The sequence below is a fragment of the Thalassophryne amazonica genome, chromosome 2, assembly GCF_902500255.1.
Source record: "Thalassophryne amazonica chromosome 2, fThaAma1.1, whole genome shotgun sequence".
In the NCBI taxonomy this organism is placed as follows: Eukaryota; Metazoa; Chordata; class Actinopteri; order Batrachoidiformes; family Batrachoididae; genus Thalassophryne; species Thalassophryne amazonica.
Window position 1 is genome coordinate 108,536,247 of NC_047104.1, and position 24,984 is coordinate 108,561,230.

Below are 24,984 nucleotides of genomic sequence, written 5' to 3' on the forward strand. Positions count from 1 at the left end.
ATGGATTTGAATCACGTGTGATTGCATCAGCCAAGCTTGAACGTTCGTGCGCATGCGTGAGTTTTTTCACGCCTGTCGGTTGCGTCATTCGCCTGTAAGCAGGCTTTGTGTGAGCAGTGGTCCACCCCTCTCGTCGGATTTTTATTGCGAATAAATGTCTGAACGATTTGGAGCTTTGCTGCATCAAATTTTTCCAAAAACTGTGAGAGACCTCCAGGTGGACACCATTCGGAAAATTCAGATGGCTTTCAGCAATGATTTTATGGGGATTACACAGATTAAGGAGTGCTCCCGCCGGTTTAAAGACCGCCCACAGCGTCTGAGAGCACGGCGCACTCTGAGCGCCGATCGACAGGCTGAAACCCTGCTGAAACAACCAGATCATTTCCAACGTGAAGGCTTTGTTGATCCGGGACGTCGTCTGACTTCCACAAAAAAAGGCAGAAGGCGTGGACATCAGCACTTTTTCAGCACATTCCACTGTTACAGGAGTTATTTTCATGGAAAGAGGAGCGGAGGGATGCGCCACCGTGCCGCTCATGGCGCGGGACAAAACCACCTCCGTGTTGGTCTCACAGGACGGCTTTCAGATGGCTCAGATGGCTTTCGGTGGCTTTTCAGTCGTGTGACTATCCGAGAAATTGTGCATGAGCTGGACATGCCCCAACATGTCCTGTGAGGCTTCATCACGGCGTTGCTTTACGCCATGCGGAAACGTCCCGACGCGCGGAATTCCTCCGCACGTCTGTCTCAGTGTGCTGAAAAAGTGCTGATGTCCATGTCTTCCGCAATTTCTTTGCTAGTCAGACGATGTCCCGGATCAACACAGCGTCCAGTTTAGAAATGAACGGCACATTCCACTGTTACAGGAGTTTTTGTCATGGAAAGAGGAGCGGAGGAATTCTGCGCGTCGCGGTGGAGCCGCATGGCGCCAAGCAACTCCGTGATGAAGCCTTACAGGACATGTTGGGGCATGTCCAGCTCATGCACAATTTCTCGGATAGTCACACGACTGAAATGCCACCGAAAGCCGTCTGAAAGCCACCTGAAAGCCGTCCTGTGAGACCAACACGTAGGTGGTTTTGTGCCATGCCATGAGCGGCACGGTGGCGCATCCCTCCGCTTCTCTTTCCATGAAAAAAACTCCTGTAACAGTGGAATGTGCCGAAAAAGTGCTGATGTCCACGCCTTCTGCCTTTTTTTGTGGAAGTCAGACGACGTCCCGGATCAACAAAGCCTTCACGTTGGAAATGATCTGGTTGTTTCAGCGGGGTGTCAGCCTGTCGATCGGCGCTCGGAGTGCGCCGTGCTCTCAAACGCTGTGGGCGGTCTTTAAACCGGCTAGAGCACTCCTTAATCTGTGTAATCCCCATAAAATTGTCGCTGAAAGCCATCTGAATTTTCCGAATGGTGTCCACCTGGAGGTCTCTCACAGTTTCTGGAAAAATTTGATGCAGCAAAGCTCCAAATCGTTCAGACATTTATTCGCATTAAAAATCCGAGGAGAGGGGTTGACCACTGCTCACACAAAGCCTGCTCACAGGCGAATGACGCAACCGACAGGCATGAAAAAACTCACGCATGCGCACGAAGGTTCAAGCTTGGCTGATGCAACTACACGTGATTCAAATCCATATGGTTTTTGCAAAAAATAAAAAGGTCCGATACTTTTCTAACAGACCTCGTACAAATTAAAGGAAAAGCCTGAATACATGAGAGGAAAAATACAAGAAATAGAGATGCTTCCATACAGGAAAACTGAATGGCAAAATTAAACAATGAACAGCCAATCACAGTCTTTTCCAGGTATACAAATTCAATTGCCAAATCCAGACCCAGTTGAATGCCTATGGGAGTTTTCAGACCAGCATTCATGTTCTCACTTTTATGGATATGCATCCTGGAAGGTCACAGTCTATATATCTGTGCAAAACCACTGTGTGGAGATCACGGTTGTCCACGAATGTGATCTAGTGTACAGTTGGATGACACAACAGGCTGTGCCATCTGATGTGTGCAAAACCAACCACAGCACACCTGTAGTATAACTTTAGCACAACCTTGGCTATTCTGTGAAACCTTCCTTTGAACCTATCCTGGGAAACCTTCCTTTCCTCTCCTTCCCGTACCCTGTATCAGCAAGACAGGGGACATGAAAGAGAGGAACAGTAGTAGCCAGTAAGCCAGTAATGAGCAGTATTTCTGGTATTTATATTTTTTACATTTTGCAAATTTTTTTTTGTTTTTTTTTTTACTTGTACTTTTGATTACCTGTGTGCTTCTTACTCTGTGTGTTGCTGTACAATGCTGCTGGAACCTCAATTTCCCTGAGGTAGTCTTCCCGAGAGATTAATAAAGTTCTAATCTAATCTTTGATGTCATCCTTCCTTTGATATCATGGCATGCACAACGTTACATGCTCTTCAAAAATACAAGGGATTACCAAAGAATGTCAAAATTTGCAATGGAAAAAAGGGGGTGTACATATGGAAAACATGCAGGACAGGTGATCTGAAGCATCAGGGTTGGTGAACCCCCCCTTATGATTTTCTCAGGTATGGTTAAGATTTAAAACCGTGAGTCTGAGATCCATGAAAGTGAGAACAGAACTTAAAACATTGCTCAACACCAGCATCATTAAAACACCAAATGAAGGGATGAATGGTCTTCTACTCCTCCAGTACAGATCCAGAGATTTGTAAAATCAAACCAAGGCACACTGAAGCTGTTCTGGCATCATGCCGTAGCCCAACACCTCACAAAGCCACTTTATGTTGTGTTTTCCTTCAGTTTGTTAACCATCTGTATCTCACATGACTGCGCATGCCTAGAATATAAATAAAATGTATACAGCTCTCTTTAAACTATTGGCACAAATAAACAAGCATCGCTGTTTCCTCGTGTTGCTTTATTTTCTCATTTGTCCTTAATAATTCTCTTGGGATTTATTTGTTTATTTATTTATTCATTTTTAACATTTAAATTCAATTTAGATTGCCCCTAATAAAATTTACAATGGAATCAGTGCTATTTGTTTCTGGAGCAAAGCAGTTACAGCCATATATTAGCTGCGAGTGTGCTTTTAGGGCAGCTAAAGAACTTGGCCAGATTGAACCGCAGGGTGTGTGTTCGACACAGCCGGATGGATAATGGAACTGTTGGCTTGCACAGTCGATATTTCCCTTGTTGACACTGGCTCCCTGCTGTAATATTAATATTATTTTGATGATGGTGATGTTCCAGTGGGGCACAGGCGATACAAGGGCTGTGCTGAGGAGGCCAGCCCATATTATTTTTGATTAACTTGATTGCTTTGTTCATTAGTGTAAACTGCCAACAGAACATGTGTCCCTGCATAGCTTTATGGTTATGTAAAAAGCTTACTCTCAGCTTTTTGACGTTTCTTGCATCTTTGAATCATGAACATGCAGGATCACTGATCATGCTTTGATAGTCACATCTATATTATAATAGCCAAGTGGCTTCTGTGTGTGTGCATGCATGCATGTGTATGGCTTTGATCACACAGAAACCAGGGAGAGTTGACATTTGCCGTTTGGTATGTTTATGTATTTTGGGTCAATATGTTGAGAATACATCGATGACAGAAAGTGAAAACACTTATTTCCATTGTGTTCCATTTAAAAACTAAATGGCAAAGTAGAAGTAATAATAAAATATAATAATAATGATAATAATAATACTGAGAATAATAATGATAATAATAATAATAGTGTGCATATGATAACAAGAACCTAAACAATTTAGACAGTAAATTAACTGTAAAAAAAACCATAATTAACAGGAAATAAAAGTGTTGAGTTACTGTCCGAAAAATTGTTGAGGTCTGACATTCTAAAAACATTCTGGACTCCCACACCATTCCAACTCATTAAACAAACTTTGCTTAATTTATTACCACCCTTGAAAAATGTCAGCTCCCTATTTTATAAACACTGCCCAATCTAGAGCCCGTGGATCTTCACAGGCAACACACTAGTGTGCCTGCAAATGTGTGCGATTATGTAGTTGTAGCTGCTATTTTCTGTTTTTGTTTCAGAATCAGAGTCACATTTATTGGCCAAGTATCTGTACACTTATCAGGAATTTGACTCCGGATTAACTTTAGTATTTCCGTATTAAACAACTTATATAGAACATTGTGTTTGAAAAAATATATGTGTGAGTTTTGCTGATATGTAAATAATTATTGCGTGGTGTACAGGTCCATTGCATATTAAGTTGTTCATCAGGTTGATGGCCAGTGAGAATAAACTGTTCTTATGTGTGGATGTTTTTGTACTCTGATCTGAAGTGCCTCCCAGAGGGGAGAATCTAAGATTGATTGTGTCTGTAATGTGTGGGTTCTGCAGTGATATTTTCTGCTCGTTTCCTTAGTCTGGAAGTCTGAGATGGAGGGTAGGTTGATCCATCCATCCATCCATCCATTTTCTTCCGCTTTACCCGGAGTCGGGTCGCGGGGGCAGCAGCTCAAGCAAAGCCGCCCAGACCTCCCGATCCACACACACCTCCCCCAGCTCCTCCGGGGGAACCCCAAGGCGTTCCCAAGCCAGCCGAGAGGTGTAGTCCCTCCAACGTGTCCTGGGTCTTCCCCGGGGCCTCCTCCCAATGGGACGTGCCCGGAACACCTCTCCAGCGAGGCGTCCAGGGGGCATCCGGAAAAGATGCCCGAGCCACCTCAACTGACTCCTTTCGACGTGGAGGAGCAGCGGCTCGACTCCGAGCTCCTCCCGAGTGAGTGAGTAGGTTGATACTATTGAATATTTTTTTAATCCAGTCCTGATGGTCTGTTGCAGTCTGTTCCTGGTGTGTTTAATGGAGTGACCCAAACCACACAATGATGGGGGACCAGAGAAAAGACTAGATGGTGGCATTGTAGATCTGAGTCAGCAGTGACTGTGACAAGTTTAACTGTTTAAGCTAACGCAAGAAGTACATCCGCCTTCTTGGTGAGTGAGATGATGTTTGTAGTCCACCTGAGGTCTTGAGGGATGGTGCATCCCAGAAGCCTGAAGCTCACCACAGAAGAAACAGTATTATTGAGGATTATATTGTGGGACAGTGTTGGGGGGGGGGGGGGGGGGGTGTCTCCTAAATTCCACTGTCATCTCCACAGTTTTCATCTGCAACCTCCTGTCTACAGATTTTGTCATCATCATGAATGAGGCCAGTGCTGCCTTGTCATCTGCAAACTTCAGGAGTTTCAGAAAGGGTTATCTCAGGGTGCAGTTATTGGTGTAGAGGGAGAAGAGCAGAGGAGAGAGTACATAACCCTGGAGGCACTGGTGCTGATGTTCCAGGTGCTGGCTATGGTTTTCCCCAGCCTCATTTGTTGCTTCCTGTCTGTTAGGAACTTGGTGAGTTACTCACAGATAGACGCAAGTATAGTGAGCTGGGTGAGCTTAGAATGGAGGATTTCTGGAATGATAGATAGGATCCTTGTATATGTTCCTGGGTGGTCAAAGTGTTGCAGGGTGATGTGTTTGTGCTAGGTTGATTGCGTCCTCCATATGTCGAGACTGGCTGGCCCTGAATTTCTTGGATTTTAATTAAATAAAGCAGAGGTCATTATATTTGGGCCAAGTGTGCCAGGTATTTTACCATTCGACCTGGGGCCCCTCAAATCCTGTGTCAAACCACTTGTAACCAACCTTGGGGTAAAAATTGATCCAGCTCTTAAAATGGACAAGCAGATAAATAGTGGTGAGAAATGGCTTCTTTCAGCTGAGGCAACACTCCAAAGTTGAGCCTTTTTTATCTTGTCGAGATTTAGAGAGAGTCTTGCATGCATTTGTAACCACTCGCCTGGATTATTGTAATGCCCTTTATGTTCGTATTGATCAGGCTTCGCTATTGTGTTTACAAATGGTCCAGAATGCTGCTGCTCGTCTCCTGACAGGAACATGTAGATGTGAGCACATTACCCCTGTTCTTGTCTCTCTACACTGGTTGCCTGACTATTTTAGAATTAATTTAAAAATTTTATTGTTCACTTTTAAAGTTTTGAGTGGCTTGACTCCCATGTGTCTGACAGACCTCTTACATATATAGACCCCTCGAAGGTCTCTCAGATCAGCTGACCATTTACTTCTTGCTGTCCCCAAATCGAGACTGAAACACCGGGATGGCCGAGCTTTTGCTGTAGTGGCCCCCAATGAGTTGCCTTTGGATGTTAGGCTGGCTCCTTCATTAGAAGTTTTTAGGTCTCGCTTAAAAACAAATCTTTTCTCTAAGGCATTTTAAAATTATTCATGTTCTAGTCAGTGTTAGTTATGTTGGTCACCTTTTTACTTATTTTTTGTTTTATCTGTGTTGTATTTTATTAATGTCTTATTTGGAACGCACTTGACCTTCTTCCGGATATACTTTAATCCTTTCAATTTTCTTTCAGATTCTCGTCTCTGCTGTTTGCGGACGATGTGGTTCTGTTGGCTTCGTCAAATCAGGACCTTCAGCGTGCACTGGGGCGGTTTGCAGCCGAGTGTGAAGCGTCCGGGATGAAAATCAGCACCTCCAAATCCGAGGCCATGGTTCTCGACTGGAAAAAGGTGCTTTGCCCTCTTCAGGTCGGTGGAGTGTCCTTGCCTCAAGTGGAGGAGTTTAAGTATCTCGGCGTCTTGTTCACGAGTGAGGGACGGATGGAGCGTGAGATCGGTAGACGGATCGGTGCAGCATCTGCAGTGATGCGGTTGCTGTATCGGACCGTCGTGGTGAAGAGAGAGCTGAGTAGGGGGGCAAAGCTCTCGATTTACCGATCGATCTACGTTCCGATCCTCACCTATGGTCATGAGATTTGGCTCATGACCGAAAGAACGAGATCGCGAGTACAAGCGGCCGAGATGAGTTTCCTCCGCAGGGTGGCTGGGTGCTCCCTTAGAGATAGGGTTAGGAGCTCGGTCACTCGGGATGAGCTCGGAGTCGAGCCGCTGCTTCTCCACGTCGAAAGGAGTCAGTTGAGGTGGCTCAGGCATCTTTTCCGGATGCCCCCTGAACGCCTTGCTGGAGAGGTGTTCCGGGCACGTCCCACTGGGAGGAGGCCCTGGGGAAGACCCAGGACACGCTGGAGGGACTACATCTCTCGGCTGGCTTGGGAACTCCTTGGGGTTCCCCCGGAGGAGCTGGGGGAGGTGTGTGTGGATCGGGAGGTCTGAGCGGTTTTGCTTGAGCTGCTGCCCCCGCGACCCGACTCCGGATAAAACGGAAGAAAATGGATGGATGGATGGATGGATGTATACAGCTGTATCATGCCGTATTGTAGAGTGGCGGACTGGAAATATGTTATTCTACCATTAAGACTCAGGAGACCAGAAACAGTTACAGATTTAACCCACAGTGATATTGTACAGAATGTTAGCACAATCTTTGGGGGAGGTGCCGGTCACAATGGTGAAGGGGTACATTGATCCCAAATCTTGCCCTCGAAAGAAGGTAGGGATGGAGCCTACCCCTTGATGTCAGACGGGGACCAACTGGTGGGGACAGGGTGGAGAAGGTAGCATTTCAGGGTGGCAACTGCAAACGGCAGAGCGGTGAGTTAGGGTTGACATTTTTAAATAACATATATGTTTGTATTTGTTGTGAGCAGATGACTAAAACTGGACTAAAGTGATTCGGTGAATCTGATTGAAAGTGTCTTCCTGGTAAAACTTGCACTACGCTACCTTACTTTTTATATTGCAGTTTCAGTTCTGGTTCAAATCCAAATTCAGAGGATTTAAACAAAGACAAGTCTTGTATTAGAATCTCAGAGAAAATTGAAAACTGAGCATCATGATTCTTTCCAAGTGTCATTAGCAGTGATGAAAGTTTACTGGAAATTCTCATAATTCCAATTTTTGGGGGAAAATGTGGACATTTCCAGCAAAACCAAGCATTGATTGAAGCAAAGTGTTGTCAGAGTTGTTCCTGTTGGCCATTTTAATGTAGTGGACCTGGCAGCCAATCACAACACTTGGGACAAAGCAGTGCACTATGCTGGGCCCCCGTTGGTTGTGTCATGTGGCTAGTGGCAGGTTATTTTTGTTTTCCTTCGGATTTAGTCTGTGGTCTGATTTCATGATGTTTGCATTTGTAAAATTGTTTGCAAACATCTCTAAGATGCTACAGTAGATATATTAAGTCTGATGTTTTAATATCCGAATCAGAGATACAGATACAGATACACAGCAGGAAATGAGAGGCACCGTTTTACCATGAACTCTGTGACGTATTGAAACGACAAACCAAATTGATGAACGTTGTTCTGCTGTGGTGAGATAATTTAAAGTTCATCAAAAATAAATTCAAATGGGGCGGTTCAAGGAAAAAGGACCAAAAAGGCTACCTGACTTTTTTTAATTCATCGTTTATACAGAAAAGCTAACACTCCGGTAACTCTTGATTTTTATATCATGTTTCAAAACCCGTCTTTAGGAAGAATTTACTTCAAATTGTCTCTATGCAAATTCCAGCTTGCAAAATCTGCATTTTGTCGTTCTTATGTTACATGGGTGAGAAATATCCAACTGGAGGAAATTATGATAAACATTTAACATGCTCTAAAGTCAAATATTGATGTGAAAAACATTTATGCGTTATGTTGTGTGACATAAATGGTCAATATCCCAGAAATGCTGACGTCACTAATGGACAGAACAATATGTGTTACTGCATTTCTCATTTATACAATAGAAATATGAATCAAATTTAAACCCAAACCAGTGTTCCTGAGAACTAAAAGTTATATTGCTGCTTTTCTTCTCACTTGCCTGCACTGATTTTGGAGTTGGCTTTTAATCTCGTTGTACATCGTATAATGACAATAAAAGGCATTCTATTCTATTCTGTTCTGTTCTAATGAACAATAAGTGCAGCTTTACTTGTGTCAGTTTTTATTTTTGTTTATGTTAAGACACTATCAGTTATAAAAACACAAATTGCTGAAGTCAAATGTAGAGAGTGAACCCTAACAGTCCAATGCAAATATGTGTTTTTTTATGTAATAGTAATAACACCATATTCTAATCAATGTGGCAGCTGTATTATAGTTCTGCCATCTTGCCAAAATGGGAAAATGTGGTTTTTATGACTAAAATGAACAAGAAAATGGGACTGAGAAATAGCTCCCATTTAGCTCAATAATTGCACCAGATTGCACAAAATTGCATGCAGTATTTCTCCCAGACTCCCCCCACCACCACCACCACCACGAGCTGCGGCTGCCCCAACGTCATGAAAAAGAGGTGACACGTCAGTGCCTCATTGTCTGATACAAGAAGCCTGATCATGCTCCTGTCTTTGAGTTTGAACTAGTTAAGCAAACATGCTAACCGAGGTTTGGGTGTTTATGAAATTATTTTTGGAGACTGTGCGGTGGTTCTCATAACTGTTTGCTTCAGTGTGGGCATAAAATGTGATATGTATTTTCTCAGTAATTATTCATTAAATGGATCTAATGGATCAGGCTACCGACAGCTGCTGAAAGTGCGAATGCCATTAACATCTATATTATAATAGCCAAGTGGTCTCTGTGTGTGTGCGTGTATGGTTTTGATCACTGAGAGAAACCAGGGAGAACTGACATTTGCCATTTGGTATGCTTGTGTATTTTGGGTCAAGGATGAATGCCGCGAAAATGGAAAGTTGATAGGAAAAATATCTTTTTGAGAAATTAGCGCTTTTACCTAACCACTAAACAATGGACATTGTGCTGCAATGCACCATGGGAGTTCAAGGTTTTGGGGTTTTAAATGTTGTTATTGTGGTGCTTGTCAGTTTAACAGTGTTGTTGATGTTTTTGATTTATTGTGTTTTTGTAGGTTTTGTTAAGTGTTATGTTGCTGTTGAATGCTTCCGGTACCATAATGAAAAGTGTAGTGCTTTTAATGTCTTCCTCCACATTCTCTGTCAAATTAAAATTAAAAATAGATCATTGGAGAGTGACCTCATCAAGTGAAACCGTTGTCTTGGAGGTTACCTCCTTAAAGTGGAACAGGGTAGGAAAGCGTTGCATGGGAGTTTGTTAATAATTGTATGTAGTCCTTGCCACATATACCGGGGGTCAGAGGAGTTGAATTGCTCTACAATCCTTTTCTTTTAAATGTATTTGGCCCTGGATATTCCTTTCCTCTGGTTGGATCTAGCTGAGCTGTATGCCTCCTGGTCTCCAGACCATAAGGCTGCATCTCTAGCCTTGAGGAGATGGCAAACATCCTTGTTCATCCAGGGTTTCTGGTTGGTGAATAATTATATTGTTTCTGTGTAGTCATTCCCCCCTATGCACTTATTGATGTAATCCAGGTCAGAGTTGGTGTATATATGAATGTTGGCCTGGGAGTCTGTGGTAGCAACAACAGGAAGCACACTCTAGTCAGTGTGCTGGAACTGGTGCTGCAGAGTGGAGTCTGCATCTTCCAGCCAGATTCTCACAGTCTTTGTTGAGGGTTTCACATGTTTAATGACTGGGGTCTGTGTCGGCATCAGAGACAAAGAAAGATGGGCCCACTGACCAAGGTGGTGGAGGCACCAGCCACATTGGTGTAAGCATGATCCGGGGTCTTATTGCTCCTTGTGGAGCCTGAGACATTCTGATAATTTTTTTGGAAGTACAGTTCTTAAGTTGCAGTGATTAAAGTCCCCAGTAACAATAAAAGCGCCATCTGGTTGTTCATTATGAAGTTTGTTGAAACATGGGGTGGATGCACATAGACTTGAGGAGACGGAGACGAACAGAGACAGGATTAATAATTTTGAAACTATGAAGGGACCAACGAACCTAGGAGCCGATTTCTGGGGTAAGTCCTCTTAGCGTAAGGTGGCATGTGGAGAGCCAAACTTTCTGTACGGGAGTGTATGGTGACGCGGTGGACCTCCTTCTGTCAGCAGCAATCTTGTAGGTCACAGAGGAACATAACAGAGCCTTCTTAGCCTGCTCCCAGGTTTATTGGCAATGGAGGATCAGGCTGAGAGCTGAGGGAACAGAGGAGTTGAGATTAACAGGTGGAAGTACAGAAGGCTGATGACTGCAATTTTTTTTTTAGCTTGCATATCCTACAAAGAATGTAGTCCACCTGTATGCACTTTCCTCCACTCTTATATGTCACTCTATGCTCCTCTCTTTTCTTAATGTAGGTATTCACCACAGCCATTTCCATCCTTTTTGCAAAATCACCTCCCATTTGCCCTTCCATATTCCTGCCCTTGATACCATATCTACCCATTACTTCCTCATCACCTCTGTTCCCTTCGCCAACATGCACATTGAAGTCCACTCTTTCATGCTAGGGCACACTCTCCACCACCTCATCTAACTCATTCCAGAAATCTTCTTTCCCCTTCCTCTCCCAACCTCCCTGTGGGGCATATGCACTAATGATATTCATCATCACCCCTTCAATTTCCAACTTCCCACTCATCACCCTGTCAGACACTTGCTTAACCTGCGACACACTCTTAACATACTCTTCCTTTAAAATGACCCCAACACCATTTCTCTTCCTATCCACACCATGATACAACAACTTCAACCCACCGCCTATGCGCCTGCTCTTATTTCACAGTACACACACAATATATCGACCTTTCTCCTCTCCATTATATCAGCCAGCTCACTCCCTTTACAATTCATACTGCCAGCATTCAAACTCCCTAGTCTCACTTCCACCCTTCTAGTTTTCTTCTTCTCCCATTGTCTCTGGATACAGTTTCCTCCTCTTCGCCCAGCAGTAGCCCAATTTCCGCCAGCATCCTGTTGGGGAACGGCACCAGTGGCAGTCACTGCTAACCCGGGTCTAGACCGATCTGGTATGGAAATTTGTTTTGTACGCTGCATGGTGATTTTGCCTTGTTTTACACCGGATGCCCTTCCTGAAGCAACCCTCCTCATTTATCTTGGTTTGGGACTGGTACTCAGAATGTACTCTCTCTCTCTCTCTCTCTCTCTCTCTCTCTCTCTCTCTCTCTCTCTCTATATATATATATATATATATATATATATATATATATATATATATATATATATATATAAAACCCCTGGCAAAAATTATGGAATCACCGGCCTCGGAGGATGTTCATTCAGTTGTTTAATTTTGTAGAAAAAAAGCAGATCACAGACATGACACAAAACTAAAGTAATTTCAAATGGCAACTTTCTGGCTTTAAGAAACTATAAGAAATCAGGAAAAAAAATTTGGCAGTCAGTAACGATTATTTTTTAGACCAAGCAGAGGGGGAAAAAAATGGAATCACTCAATTCTGAGGAAAAAATTATGGAATCATGAAAAACAAAAGAACACTCCAACACATCACTAGTATTTTGTTGCACCACCTCTGGCTTTTATAACAGCTTGCAGTCTCTGAGGCATGGACTTAATGAGTGACAAACAGTACTCTTCATCAATCTGGCTCCAACTTTCTCTGATTGCTGTTGCCATATCAGCTTTGCAGGTTGGAGCCTTGTCAACTTCCACCAAAGATTTTCAATTGGATTAAGATCCGGACTATTTGCAGGCCATGACATTGACCCTATGTGTCTTTTTGCAAGGAATGTTTTCACAGTTTTTGCTCTATGGCAAGATGCATTATCATCTTGAAAAATGATTTCATCATCCCCAAACATCCTTTCAATTGATGGGATAAGAAGAGTGTCCAAAATATCAACGTAAACTTGTGCATTTATTGATGATGTAATGACAGCCATCTCCCCAGTGCCTTTACCTGACATGCAGCCCCATATCATCAATGACTGTGGAAATTTACATGTTCTCTTCAGGCAGTCATCTTTATAAATCTCAGTGGAACGGCAGCAAACAAAGGTTCCAGCATCATCACCTTGCCCAATGCAGATTCGAGATTCATCACTGAATATGACTTTCATCCAGTCAACCACAGTCCACGATTGCTTTTCCTTAGCCCATTGTAACCTTGTTTTTTTCTGTTTAGGTGTTAATGATGGCTTTCGTTTAGCTATTCTGTATGTAAATCCAATTTCCTTTAGGTGGTTTCTTACAGTTCGGTCACAGACGTTGACTCCAGGTTCCTCCCATTCGTTCCTCATTTGTTTTGTTGTACATTTTCGATTTTTGAGACATATTGCTTTAAGTTTTCTGTCTTGACGCTTTGATGTCTTCCTTGGTCTACCAGTATGTTTGCCTTTAACAACCTTCCCATGTTGTTTGTATTTGGTCCAGAGTTTAGACACAGCTGACTGTGAACAACCAACATCTTTAGCAACATTGCGTGATGATTTACCCTCTTTTAAGAGTTTGATAATCCTCTCCTTTGTTTCAGTTGACATCTCTCGTGTTGGAGCCATGATTCATGTCAGTCCACTTGGTGCAACAGCTCTCCAAGGTGTGTTCACTCCTTTGTAGATGCAGACTAACGATCAGATCTGATTTGATGCAGGTGTTAGTTTTAGGGATGAAAATTTACAGGGTGATTCCATAATTTATTCCTCAGAATTGAGTGAGTCCATATTTTTTTCCCCTCTGCTTGGTCTAAAAAAGTAACCGTTACTGACTGCCACAATTATTTTTCCTGATTTCTTATAGTGTTTCTTAAAGCCAGAAAGTTGCTATTTGAAATGACTTTAGTTTTGTGTCATGTCTGTGATCTGCGTTTTTTTCTACAAAATTAAACAACTGAATGAACATCCTCCGAGGCCGGTGATTCCATAATTATTGCCAGGGGTTGTATATATACACACACACAGTGGGGAAAATAATATGTGACCCACTGTGAGTTTTGCAGGTTTTCCCACCTACAAAGAATGGAGAGGTCTGTAATTTTTATCGTAGGTACACTTCAACTGTGAGAGACAGAATCTAAAAAGTAAATCACATTGTATGATTTTTTAAATTTTATTTATTTTTGCTGATGTCCACGTCTTTTCACAATTCCTGTGCTAGTCAGAGGACATACCGGATCAAGACAGCGTCCAGTTTAGAAATGAACGGCACATTTCACTGTTACAGGTGTTTTTGTCATGGAAAGAGGAACAAAGGCGGAGGAATTCCGCGCGTCACGGCGGAGCTGCATGGTGAAAAGAAACGCCGTGATGAAGCCTCACAGGACATGTTCTGGCATGTTCAGCTCATGCACAATCACAGTCGAATATTCACACGACTGGAAAGCAACCGGAATCCGTCTGAAATCCACCTTTAAGCCGTCCTGTGAGACCAACACCGAGGTGGTTTTGTTTGGTTTTGGAATTCGCCACGGAGCCGCTAATGGCGCAGGACAAAAGCACCTCCGTGTTGGTCTCACAGGACATGTTCTAACATGCCCAGCTCTTGCACCATTCGGAAGATTCAGACGGCTTTCGGTGGCTTTTCAGTCGTGTGACTATCCGAGAAATTGTGGACGAGCTGGACATGCCACAACATGTCCTGTGAGGCTTCATCACGGCGTTGCTTTTTGTCCCGCGCCATTAGCGGCTCCGTCCCGACGCGCGAATTCCTCCGCACGTCTTTTCATGACAAAATCTCCTGTAACAGTGGAATCTGACAAAAACTGGCTGATGTCCACCTCTTCTGCCACTTCTCTGGTAGTCAGACGACGTCCTGGATCAACAAAGCGTTCACTTTGGAAATGATCTGGTCGTTTCAGCCTGTCGATCGCCGCTCGGAGCGAGGCGTGCCCTCCACCGCTTTGGGCCGTCTTTAATGTCTTTAAAGATCTCAATATATACATATATATATATATATACACTCAACAAAAATATAAACGCAACACTTTTGGTTTTGCTCCCATTTTGTATGAGATGAACTCAAAGATCTAAAACTTTTTCCACATACACAATATCACCATTTCCCTCAAATATTGTTCACAAACCAGTCTAAATCTGTGATAGTGAGCACTTCTCCTTTGCTGAGATAATCCATCCCACCTCACAAGTGTGCCATATCAAGATGCTGATTAGACACCATGATTAGTGCACAGGTGTGCCTTAGACTGCCCACAATAAAAGGCCACTCTGAAAGGTGCAGTTTTATCACACAGCACAATGCCACAGATGTCGCAAGATTTGAGGGAACGTGCAATTGGCATGCTGACAGCAGGAATGTCAACCAGAGCTGTTGCTCGTGTATTGAATGTTCATTTCTCTACCATAAGCCGTCTCCAAAGGCGTTTCAGAGAATTTGGCAGTACATCCAACCAGCCTCACAACCGCAGACCACGTGTAACCACACCAGCCCAGGACCTCCACATCCAGCATGTTCATCTCCAAGATCGACTGAGACCAGCCACTCGGACAGCTGCTGAAACAATCGGTTTGCATAACCAAAGAATTTCTGCACAAACTGTCAGAAACCATCTCAGGGAAGCTCATCTGCATGCTCGTCGTCCTCATCGGGGTCTCGACCTGGCTCCAGTTCGTCGTCGTAACCGACTTGAGTGGGCAAATGCTCACATTTGCTGGCATTTGGCACGTTGGAGAGGTGTTCTCTTCACGGATGATGTGAAGGAGATGTGATGCACTGCATGAGGCAAATGGTGGTCACACCAGATACTGACTGGTATCCCCCCCCAATAAAACAAAACTGCACCTTTCAGAGTGGCCTTTTATTGTGGGCAGTCTAAGGCACACCTGTGCACTAATCATGGTGTCTAATCAGCATCTTGATATGGCACACCTGTGAGGTGGGATGGATTATCTCAGCAAAGGAGAAGTGCTCACTGTCACAGATTTCGACTGGTTTGTGAACAATATTTGAGGGAAATGGTGATATTGTGTATGTGGAAAAAGTTTTAGATCTTTGAGTTCATCTCATACAAAATGGGAGCAAAACCAAAAGTGTTGCGTTTATATTTTTGTTGAGTATATATATATACATGTGTGTGTGTGTGTGTGTGTATCTAATGTTGAGTAGCAATTCAAATGAATGGACTGCATATTGCACTTTCCCATCTATATCAGAAACTCAGTGCACTTTACAATAATGCCTCACATTCACCCATTTGCACACCAGAGTGCTGCCATGCGAGGCAGTCACTACACATCCGGAGCAACTTGGGGACTAAGAACCTCACCCAAGGGCCCTTAGTGATTTTCCAGTCAGGTGGGGATTTGAACTATGAGCAGGCTTTGAGTGAGGAGTGGTCCACCCCCTCGGCGGCTTTTCATTGTCATGAAATGGCGGAATGATTTGGCGGTGCCGCATGGCGCAAAGCAACGCCGTGATGAAGCCTCACGGGACATGTTCTGGCATGTCCAGGCACATCCACAATTTCTCGGATAATCACTCGATGGAAAAACCACCGACAGCTGTCTGAACGCCATCTCAAAGCCGTCCTGTGAGACCAAAACGGAGGTGGTTTTGTCTCGCTCCAGTAGCGAGCGAATCCATCGTGATGCGCGAAGCCTCCGCTCTGCTTTCCATGACAAAATCTCTTGTTAAAAGTGAAATCTGCCGGAAAATTGTTGATGTCCAGCTCTTGTGATAACCAGAGAAATGGCACATGACGGTCCCGGCTCCACAGAGCCATCCATTTAGAAATGATCCGGTGGTTTGTGGCTCTCGATGGCGGCACGGAGCGCGGCGCGCTGAGCGTCCTTAAAGCTGTAGTAACAGTCCTTATTCTCTGTGAAGCCCGTAAAATTTTCACCGAAAGCCAGATAAATTTTTCGAATGGTTTCCAGCTGCCAGTCTCTAACAGTTTCTGAAAAAATTCTGATGGAAAAAACGCCCAAATCATTCCGCCATTTCCTGACAATGGAAATCCGCCGACGGGGTGGACCACTCCTCACTTAAAGCCTGCTCACAGGCGAATGATGCAACCGACAGGCGTGGAAAAACTCACGCATGCGCACGAGGGTTCAAGCTTGTCTGACACAATCACACGTGATTCAAATCCATATGGTTTTTGAAAAAATAATAAGGTCGGATACTTTTCTAATAGACCTCATATATATATATATATATATATATATATATATATATATATATATGTGTGTGTGTGTGTGTGTGTGTGTGTGTGTGTGTGTGTGTGTATCTAATGTTTAGTAGCAATTCAAATGAATGGACTGCATATTGCACTTTCCCATCTATATCAGATACTCAGTGCACTTTACAATAATGCCTCACATTCACCCATTCGCACACCGATGTCAGAGTGCTGCCATGCGAGGCAGTCACTACACATCCGGAGCAACTTGGGGACTAAGAACCTCACCCAAGGACCCTTAGTTATTTTCCAGCCAGACATGGGTTTGAACAAAGGATCCTCTGATCTGAAGCCCACTAAACCATCACCTCCCCCAATCAAGTTCAACTTATTTTCTTTATATAGTGCCAAACCACAGCAAAGCTGCCTCAATGCACTACAAACAAGGAAGTTCTAACCTTGTGAACTCCACTGTACAAGCACGCAGGTGACAGTGGTAAGAAAAAAATCCCTCTAATGATAACAAGGAAGGGCCTCCTCTCTCCCCAGAGGAAGGCTGGAGGTCTGACAGAGTGACCATCGGGTTGTTGGTCACCTCCCTGACTAAGGCCTTTCTCCACCAATCACTGTTTAAATGGGCGGCCAGCTTTAGGAAGAGTCTTGGTGGATCCAAACTTCATCCATTTATGGATGATGGAGGCCATTGTGCTCATTTTGGACCTTCAAAACAACAGAAATGTTTCTGTACCTTTCCCCAGATTTGTGCCTCGAGACATTCCTGTCTCGGAGGTCTACAGACAATTCCTTTGACTTCATGCTTGGTTTCTGCTCTGACTAACTAACTAACTGACTGTGGAACCTTATGGCCCAGTCACACGGCACTTAACGAAGGGTGACGAAGCCCTGACGAAAGAAGAAATCTGGACTTTTGTTGACATCGTTTAACCTTCGCGCAGCTTCGTTCCTGCAGCTGGCACTTCGTCAGGATTTTTAAACTGTTGAAAAATTTGAACGAAGGGCAACGACAACCTCAATTCGTCTGTGTTTTGTTTTGCTGTCGTTCTTGACATTTTTAATCGTTTGTTTAGTTTTTGTAACGTTATTGTTTAATTTGACTTTGTTGGAGCAGCTGAGTGTTTTCACATAGTACAGAAGCCGGTTTGTGAGCACTGAGGCTGCTGCTGCTTCATGTACCATTGGAAATTACAGGGCAAACTTAGCCTGCTTGCTTGGATTTTTTTTTTTATCTGGGTGGGGGGTCAGCTTCAATGTGCTCCTTATATAGGCCAGAATTAATCTTTTGTGTGGATATAATTAATTACTTTTGCCACAAGCAACTGTTTAATTTGAAACAACAAAAAAGTTGTGTAATTTCCGACGGTACTTGAATGCAGCACCAGCGGCAGCAGCAGCTGCTGCGTGCGCTTATTTTGTATTAAATATAACAATATGAATGCAGGAATGACAATCCACTCCTTCTGTACATGTGGCAATGGGTAAATGAATTAAAATGATTATATAAAGAGCTGTTCTGGAAGGCAGAATTCACATTGTGGATCAGTGATCAGCTGGTGGAATAACCGCACGTGAGTCAATGCACGCATTCACACTTACTGATTAATTTACTGCTCTGATATATTCAATCATCTTTACACATATATTTATTCCCCCTTTTGACAGTTTTCTGTTATAAATCAATATATACGGCTTAGTAAAGGAATACAGTGATATGACCACGGCACACTTTTTTTTTTTAATTGGAGCCAGACGGAGCGCGCAGCGTGTCGACAGACAGTGTGGATTCTGATGATGATGGAGATGATCCCTTTTTTGTTCTGGATGAGGAACCAGAGCAGGTGGGTCCACTGACGTGCACACAGAGCTCCACAGCTTCTGTTTGTAGTTTCTCCAGGACTTAGGCGCTATGAGCTCCGTCCCAGCACCGAGTCCTGGAACTCAGAGATGCAGACACACACTGCTCCAGCTGTGGCGTTTCATTAAAGTGGTGAGATTGTTAGCTTGTTTTTTTAAGTTCCTTTTTTCGTCCCTTTTGCACCTCTTGCTTCGCAGGCTGTTCGGTGATAAAGCTCTTTCGTCCACCTTTTCTCAACGAATTGTGTCTTTTTTTACTTTTTCCCTTCGTTTCAGGAATCGTCGTGTGCTGTGTGACTGGGCCATTATATGTAGGGAGGTGTGTGCCTTTCCAATTCATGTCCAATTGACAGAATTTACCGCAGGTGGACTCCAATTTAGCTGTAGAAACATCTCAACGATGTTCAGTGGAAACAGGATGCATCTGAGCTCAAGTTTGAGCTTCATGTCAAAGACTGTGAATACTTATGTACATGTGATTTGTTTGTTTGTTTTTCATTTTAATAAATCTGCAAAAATCTCACATTTTTTTTTTACATTGTCATTATGGGGTGTTGTGTGTAGAATTTTGAGGAAAAATTCATTTAATACATTTTAGAATAAGGCTGTACATAAAATGTGAAAAAGTAAAGTGTTTGTAGTTGAGATTCAAAAGAATTAAAATGCCTGATTGTTTCTATGGCCAAAGCAGAACAAAGAGTTCATCTGTGACTTACATAACAGATGCCATAACAAGTCATTGTTATGTTATGAGGTGGAGGAAGTAACGAGTGACACTTCGTGCTTCTGCTGCTCTCCAAGTGAAGATAAAGCTCCTCCTGCTGCAATTTAAGAAGTGGAAATAGAACAGCGTGGGTCAATTTTCAAAACACACTGATTGTTGTTTGCTGCGGTTTATATGATGCCACAGGGTCAAATGTTTGCCCGATTGAGTAATTTTCATAAGAACTACGTGTTTAGGCTTATCTGCAGTATTACTGTATACATCTGAGCAGAAAGTACAGATGGTATTTACTGATACACTCATGCTGCATGCTGTTGAAGAAAAGCAGCCCTACCGTTCATTACAGTGGGTTCGTTGCCAACTGCAGCAACAGATGGCATGGGAATAGCATAGGCGTGGTAATTTGCAGGTTGTTTTATAACTTTTAGATTCTATGTTGTTTCTCTCTGGAATGTCACGTAAGTCATTTCTGCTTTAATGATAGAAAATATTATGCACCTGATTGCACCAAAAGAATAACTCTCTCTGCCTGTCTCTGAGAACAAATCAGCATTTGTCAGTGCAGCTTTGGGAAGTAAATTTTTAACTTCTAACAGCCAGCAGTGGCTTTTAGATATCGCTGAAAAGAAAATGTCACACACCCTAACATGTGAATGCAGCATTTTTGGGTTGTGAGTGTTGGATGGAGGAGGTAAAGCAGGTCAGAACACCTACAGTTAAATTAAGGTATCTAATTCACCCTGCATGTCTGTGGAAGTGGGAGGAAGCCAGAGCACCCGGAGGGAAGTCACCTGACCATGTGGAGAATATACAAACGCTACACAGAAAGCACCATGTGGGAAGCAATTGCAGGACCTTCTTGCTGTGAGGCAACAGTGCTAACCACTTCCTCGTTTCCAAGGAGCGGTCGAGGGTGGTACGGCACGGTATGGAATGCTTAGGGACGTGTACCAAAATAACCAACCCCTGCATAACACTTTTTGACATCCTTCTCTTGGGATACCTTACTGATGAAATGGTAACAGAAGAGAGGCGCTAACCCACTGCTGTCCATTGAATGGCTCATAACAACATAGGAACGCGTCGTCACCCTGTGACAGCTTACGCACTGTAATAATTCCTGTCAAAAATATATGCGTTTTTTTCAATATCCACACAACGAAGAATGTCAGCGAACAATAGCCAAGCTTGGTCAAATGAGGAGTTACAGACTGTCCTGGTGATCATTGCTGAGGAACAATAATATAATGTCACGCTGCCCATCTCGATGACCTGCATGTTGACATCTACAGTGCTCCACCTACGGCCAAAAATACTGTCAAATGTTAAAGTGATAATAATAAAAAGGCATGTGTAAAATTAGTGTGCCTAGTTTAAATGTCAACAATGCATAAATACTGTCAATCCCCTTGAGATTTTGTGTTTCAGTTAAAAGGCAATTATGTCCCTCTGTAATTGCTGTTTTGTTCTGTGTATGACAACCAACACAGTCTTCAGCCAGTCACACATGCGATGTCACACATGCGATATCACCCTGTACACCTCTCTCTCTCTCTCTCTCTCTCTGTCTCTCTCTCTCTCTCTCTCCACACACTGGCTGGTTGGTTTGAAGCTTTTGTCTGTTTTTATTTGCCTTCTTATTTTGCTCCTCCTCTTTCCTCCTGTTTTTTGTGCTCCTGTATCTGCTGACCTTGTCCTGTAATGCCTCCCTGCCTACCTGTCTGCCAGAGGGTTCAGAAGGCTGCCAAAATCAAGAAAAAGGCGGTGTGTAACAAACAGAGCAAAACCAAGACCCTTCATCCACCTCCTTGCCACTGTCATCATTTCTTTTTCATTTCATTTGTATGTGTCTTCCTTTTGTATTCTGCCACAAATGTGTCTGTCACATGTTTCTTATGTTCCCAGAGCAAAGTCACTTTGATCTGTCTGCACTGCACCTCATTTTTAGCATATCATAAGAGCACAGCATCATTCAAACTATGGCAGAATTAAAAGATTTTTGTTGCAGTATCCGTAAAAGTAACAGGATACGTGTGTGTGTGCGCGCATGCGTGTGTGTGCGCGCGTGTGCATGCGTGCGCACTACCAGTCACAGGTTTGGGCACACTTTCCCTTTCAACTAGGAAAGTGTGTGAATTTTTGACTGGTACTGTATGTATGTATAAATCCTTTTTTTTTAAAAATCCATTATGAAACATTTTAATATTTTGAGATGCATGTTTTCTTCTATTGCTTTGGAGTTGTAAGGAACAAAGTTTTTTTAAACATACTTAGGTGGTATGTTATGGAAGCATATTGCATAATACAAAATCAGAATCTCATAATTACAAGAAAAGATCTTGTAATTATGAGATATTTTCTTGTAATTCTAATTTGTTTATATATATATATATATACGAGGTCTATTAGAAAAGTATCCGACCTTATTTAAAAAAAAAAACATATGGATTTGAATCACGTGTGCTTGCGTGAGCCAACCTTGAACCTTCATGCGCGTGCGTGATTTTTTTCACGCCTGTCGGTTGCGTCATTCGCCTGTGAGCAGGCTTTGAGTGAGGATTGGTCCACCCCCCTCGGCGGATTTTCATTGTCAGGGAAATGGCTGAGAGACTGCTGCTTTGCTTGATCAATTTTTTTTTAGAAACTGTGAGGCACATCCATGTGGACACCATTCGAGAAATTCAGGTGGTTTTTGGTGAAAATTTTCTGGGCTTCAAAGACATTAAGGGATGTTACTGTCGCTTTAAGAACGCCCACAGCAGCTGTGGGGCGCGCCGCGCTCCAGCTGCCTTCGACAGGCTGAACGACCATTTCATTTCTAAACGGATCGCTCTGTGGATCCGTGACCATCGTGTGCACTTTCTGTGGTTATCACAAGAGCTGGACATCACCCATTTTCCTGCAGATTTCACTTTTAACAAGATATTTTGTCGTGGAAAGCCGAGCGGACGCGTTGCGCGTCATGATGGATTCGCTGCTGGACCGACACAAAACCACCTCCGTTTTGGTCTCACAGGACGGCTTTGAGATGGTGTTCAGATAGCTGTCGGTGGTTTTTCAGTCGAGTGATTATCCAAGAAATTGTGGATGTGCCTGGACATGCCAGAACATGTTCTGTGACGCTTCATCACGGCATTGCTTTGCGCGTCGCGGCACCGCCGTGACGTCTGTCTCAATTTGCCGAAAAAGTGCTGGGACATGCCTTTCAGTGCTTACCAGTCGAGTGAGTATCAGAGAAATTGTGGAGAGGTGGACATGTCCCAGCTTGTCCTTCTGGCACTCCGAAACGGAGGTGTTCTTTGTCTCGCTTGCCGTCGTGACGCGCGACGCATCCGCTCCTTTCCATGACAAAAAATCCTTGTAACAGTGGAATGTGCCGTTCATTTCCAAACTGGACGCTGTGTTTTATCCGGGACGTTGTCTGGACGTGGACAGACGTCCGGAGGAATTGTCCTGTGAGACCAACACGGAGGTGGTTTTGTGCCGCGTAATGAACGGCTCCGTGGCACGTCCCTCCGCTTTTCTTTCCATGAAAAAAACTCCTGTAACAGTGGAATGTGCCGAAAAAGTGCTGATGTCCACGACTTCTGCCTTTTTGTGAAAGTCAGACGAGGTCCCGGATCAACAAAGCCTTCACGTTGGAAATGATCTGGTTGTTTCAGCGGGGTCTGAGCATGTCGATCGGCGCTGGGAGCGCGCCGCGCCGTCCTTAAAGCGGCAGTAATTCTCCTTAATCTGTATAATCCCCATAAAATCGTCCCTGAAAGCCATATTAATTTTCCGAACGGTGTCCACCTGGAGGTCTCTCACAGTTTCTGGAAAAAATTGATGCAGCAAAGCTCCAAATCCTTTAGACATTTATTCGCAATAAAAAAACGACGAGAGGGGTGGACCAGTGCTCACACAAAGCCTGCTCACAGGCGAATGATGCAGCCGACAGGCGTGAAAAAACTCATGCATGCGCACGAAAGTTCAAGCTTGTCTGATGCAATCACACGTGATTCAAATCCATATGGTTTTTGAAAAACAGACCTAACAGACCTCGTAGATAGATAGATAGTTCGATCGATCGATCGATCGATTTTCCGTACTTCCAGTCTCTCAGTAAAGAAGCGGGCTGAGGTTAACCAATAATAACACTCTGTAATCAAATATAAAGTGTGGATGTTCCCCTAAGGTTTTCCTGGATAAAAGTCCAGGAAGGAGCACGAGGTGTCTCACCAAAATGAGATGTGTCTTGCTCCCCTTTAGACTTCCAGGTTTCACTCACAAGCCCCACCAACCACTGAGGAACAAAGGGGGCTCACTTCCAGCCGGGCGCATGCCAGTCTGGTTGCCCATGCCCCGCCTCCCTAGAGGAGTTTCATTCATCCAGGAACAGTTTAGGGGAAAATCCACACTTTGTGTGCGCATAGAAGTGGTGTGCGATCGCAGTGCAGTGTCGGCGGTTACAAATTGGCTGATTTTCGATTATGACTCGGGAATTCTCAATCTTGTCTTTACTGAGGGACCTAATGTATGGAAGTGATTACAAAAAATAAAAATAGCCTGATCTCTTAATTACAAGATCCTGATCTCGTAATTATGATTTCTTTTCTCATAATGATGAGATCTTTTCTCCTTACGAGGTCAGCCGTCTAATTTTTTTTCTTGTATCCAGTGAATGCAATACACTTCCGTAGCATGTAATAAGTGCAAAAAATCAAAAGTTTTCAGTTAAAAAGTGTTTTACAAAAAAATTGAACTCATAATTTATGATGTCATTTGGATGCATTCCAGGCATGTACATATTTATATCATGTGAATCCAACAGACTTTGTTTTTATTCATATACAACTTTTGGAACACGTGTAGCCAAAAGGGCCAAATCTTGTCCCAAATCCCAAAGCAGATCTCTCCTGAATTCTGTGTCATGACCCCCAGCAAAAGGGAGTATCCAATACATATATACAGGGTGGGCCAATAAAATGTTACCACGTTTTTAATTCGTACAATTAAAAAATGTCATCAGTTATTGAACTGTGCGGAAAACAAGAGACAAAGTGGGAAACATTTGGTATCAAATGTTAATTTGATGCTTCTGTTACAAGTCTGTGAATAAAATTTTCAAATAAGTTCTCATTTCAAACACTTGTGTACGATCAAAAAGTGCTAACATTTTATTGGCCCACCTTGTACATATATTCTTTATTTGGCCAGAAAATTGTTATGTCGCGTTCACACCGGGCGCGATCAGATGCTACAAATTTGCGGGGGTCGCGTGGCGACGGACGCGCCACCATCGCCCAGTGTGTCACTCTGCTTTTGCTGCGAAAATTCGCCCCAGTGCGTCATCAAATAGGAGGAGCTTCCATTCCGCTCGCCGGCTCCGGTTGTCAGTCAAGTTAACATGACGGACCTTGATCACATGGAGCGAGTTATGGAAAGCTGACAAATGCCATGAAACATTCCCAATTCGGGGAGTATCATCATTTGCTGCAGGAGCTGCATCTGGATGACAG

The 24,984-nt window shown here is 43.4% G+C and overlaps 1 protein-coding gene across 4 annotated transcripts in view; it reads left to right on the forward strand.

Annotated features, from left to right (window-relative positions):
* apba2b (amyloid beta (A4) precursor protein-binding, family A, member 2b) overlaps positions 1-24,984 on the forward strand; it is a 99,681-nt gene that overhangs the window by 40,973 nt on the left and 33,724 nt on the right. For 3 of the 4 annotated variants that reach the window (XM_034191425.1, XM_034191426.1, XM_034191429.1), the window contains one exon: positions 21,212-21,247. The exons of the other annotated variant lie outside the window; for it this stretch is intronic. In XM_034191425.1, coding sequence (XP_034047316.1) covers positions 21,212-21,247 — 36 coding nt within the window. The remainder of the gene's footprint in view (positions 1-21,211; positions 21,248-24,984) is intronic. 4 annotated transcript variants of the gene reach the window in all.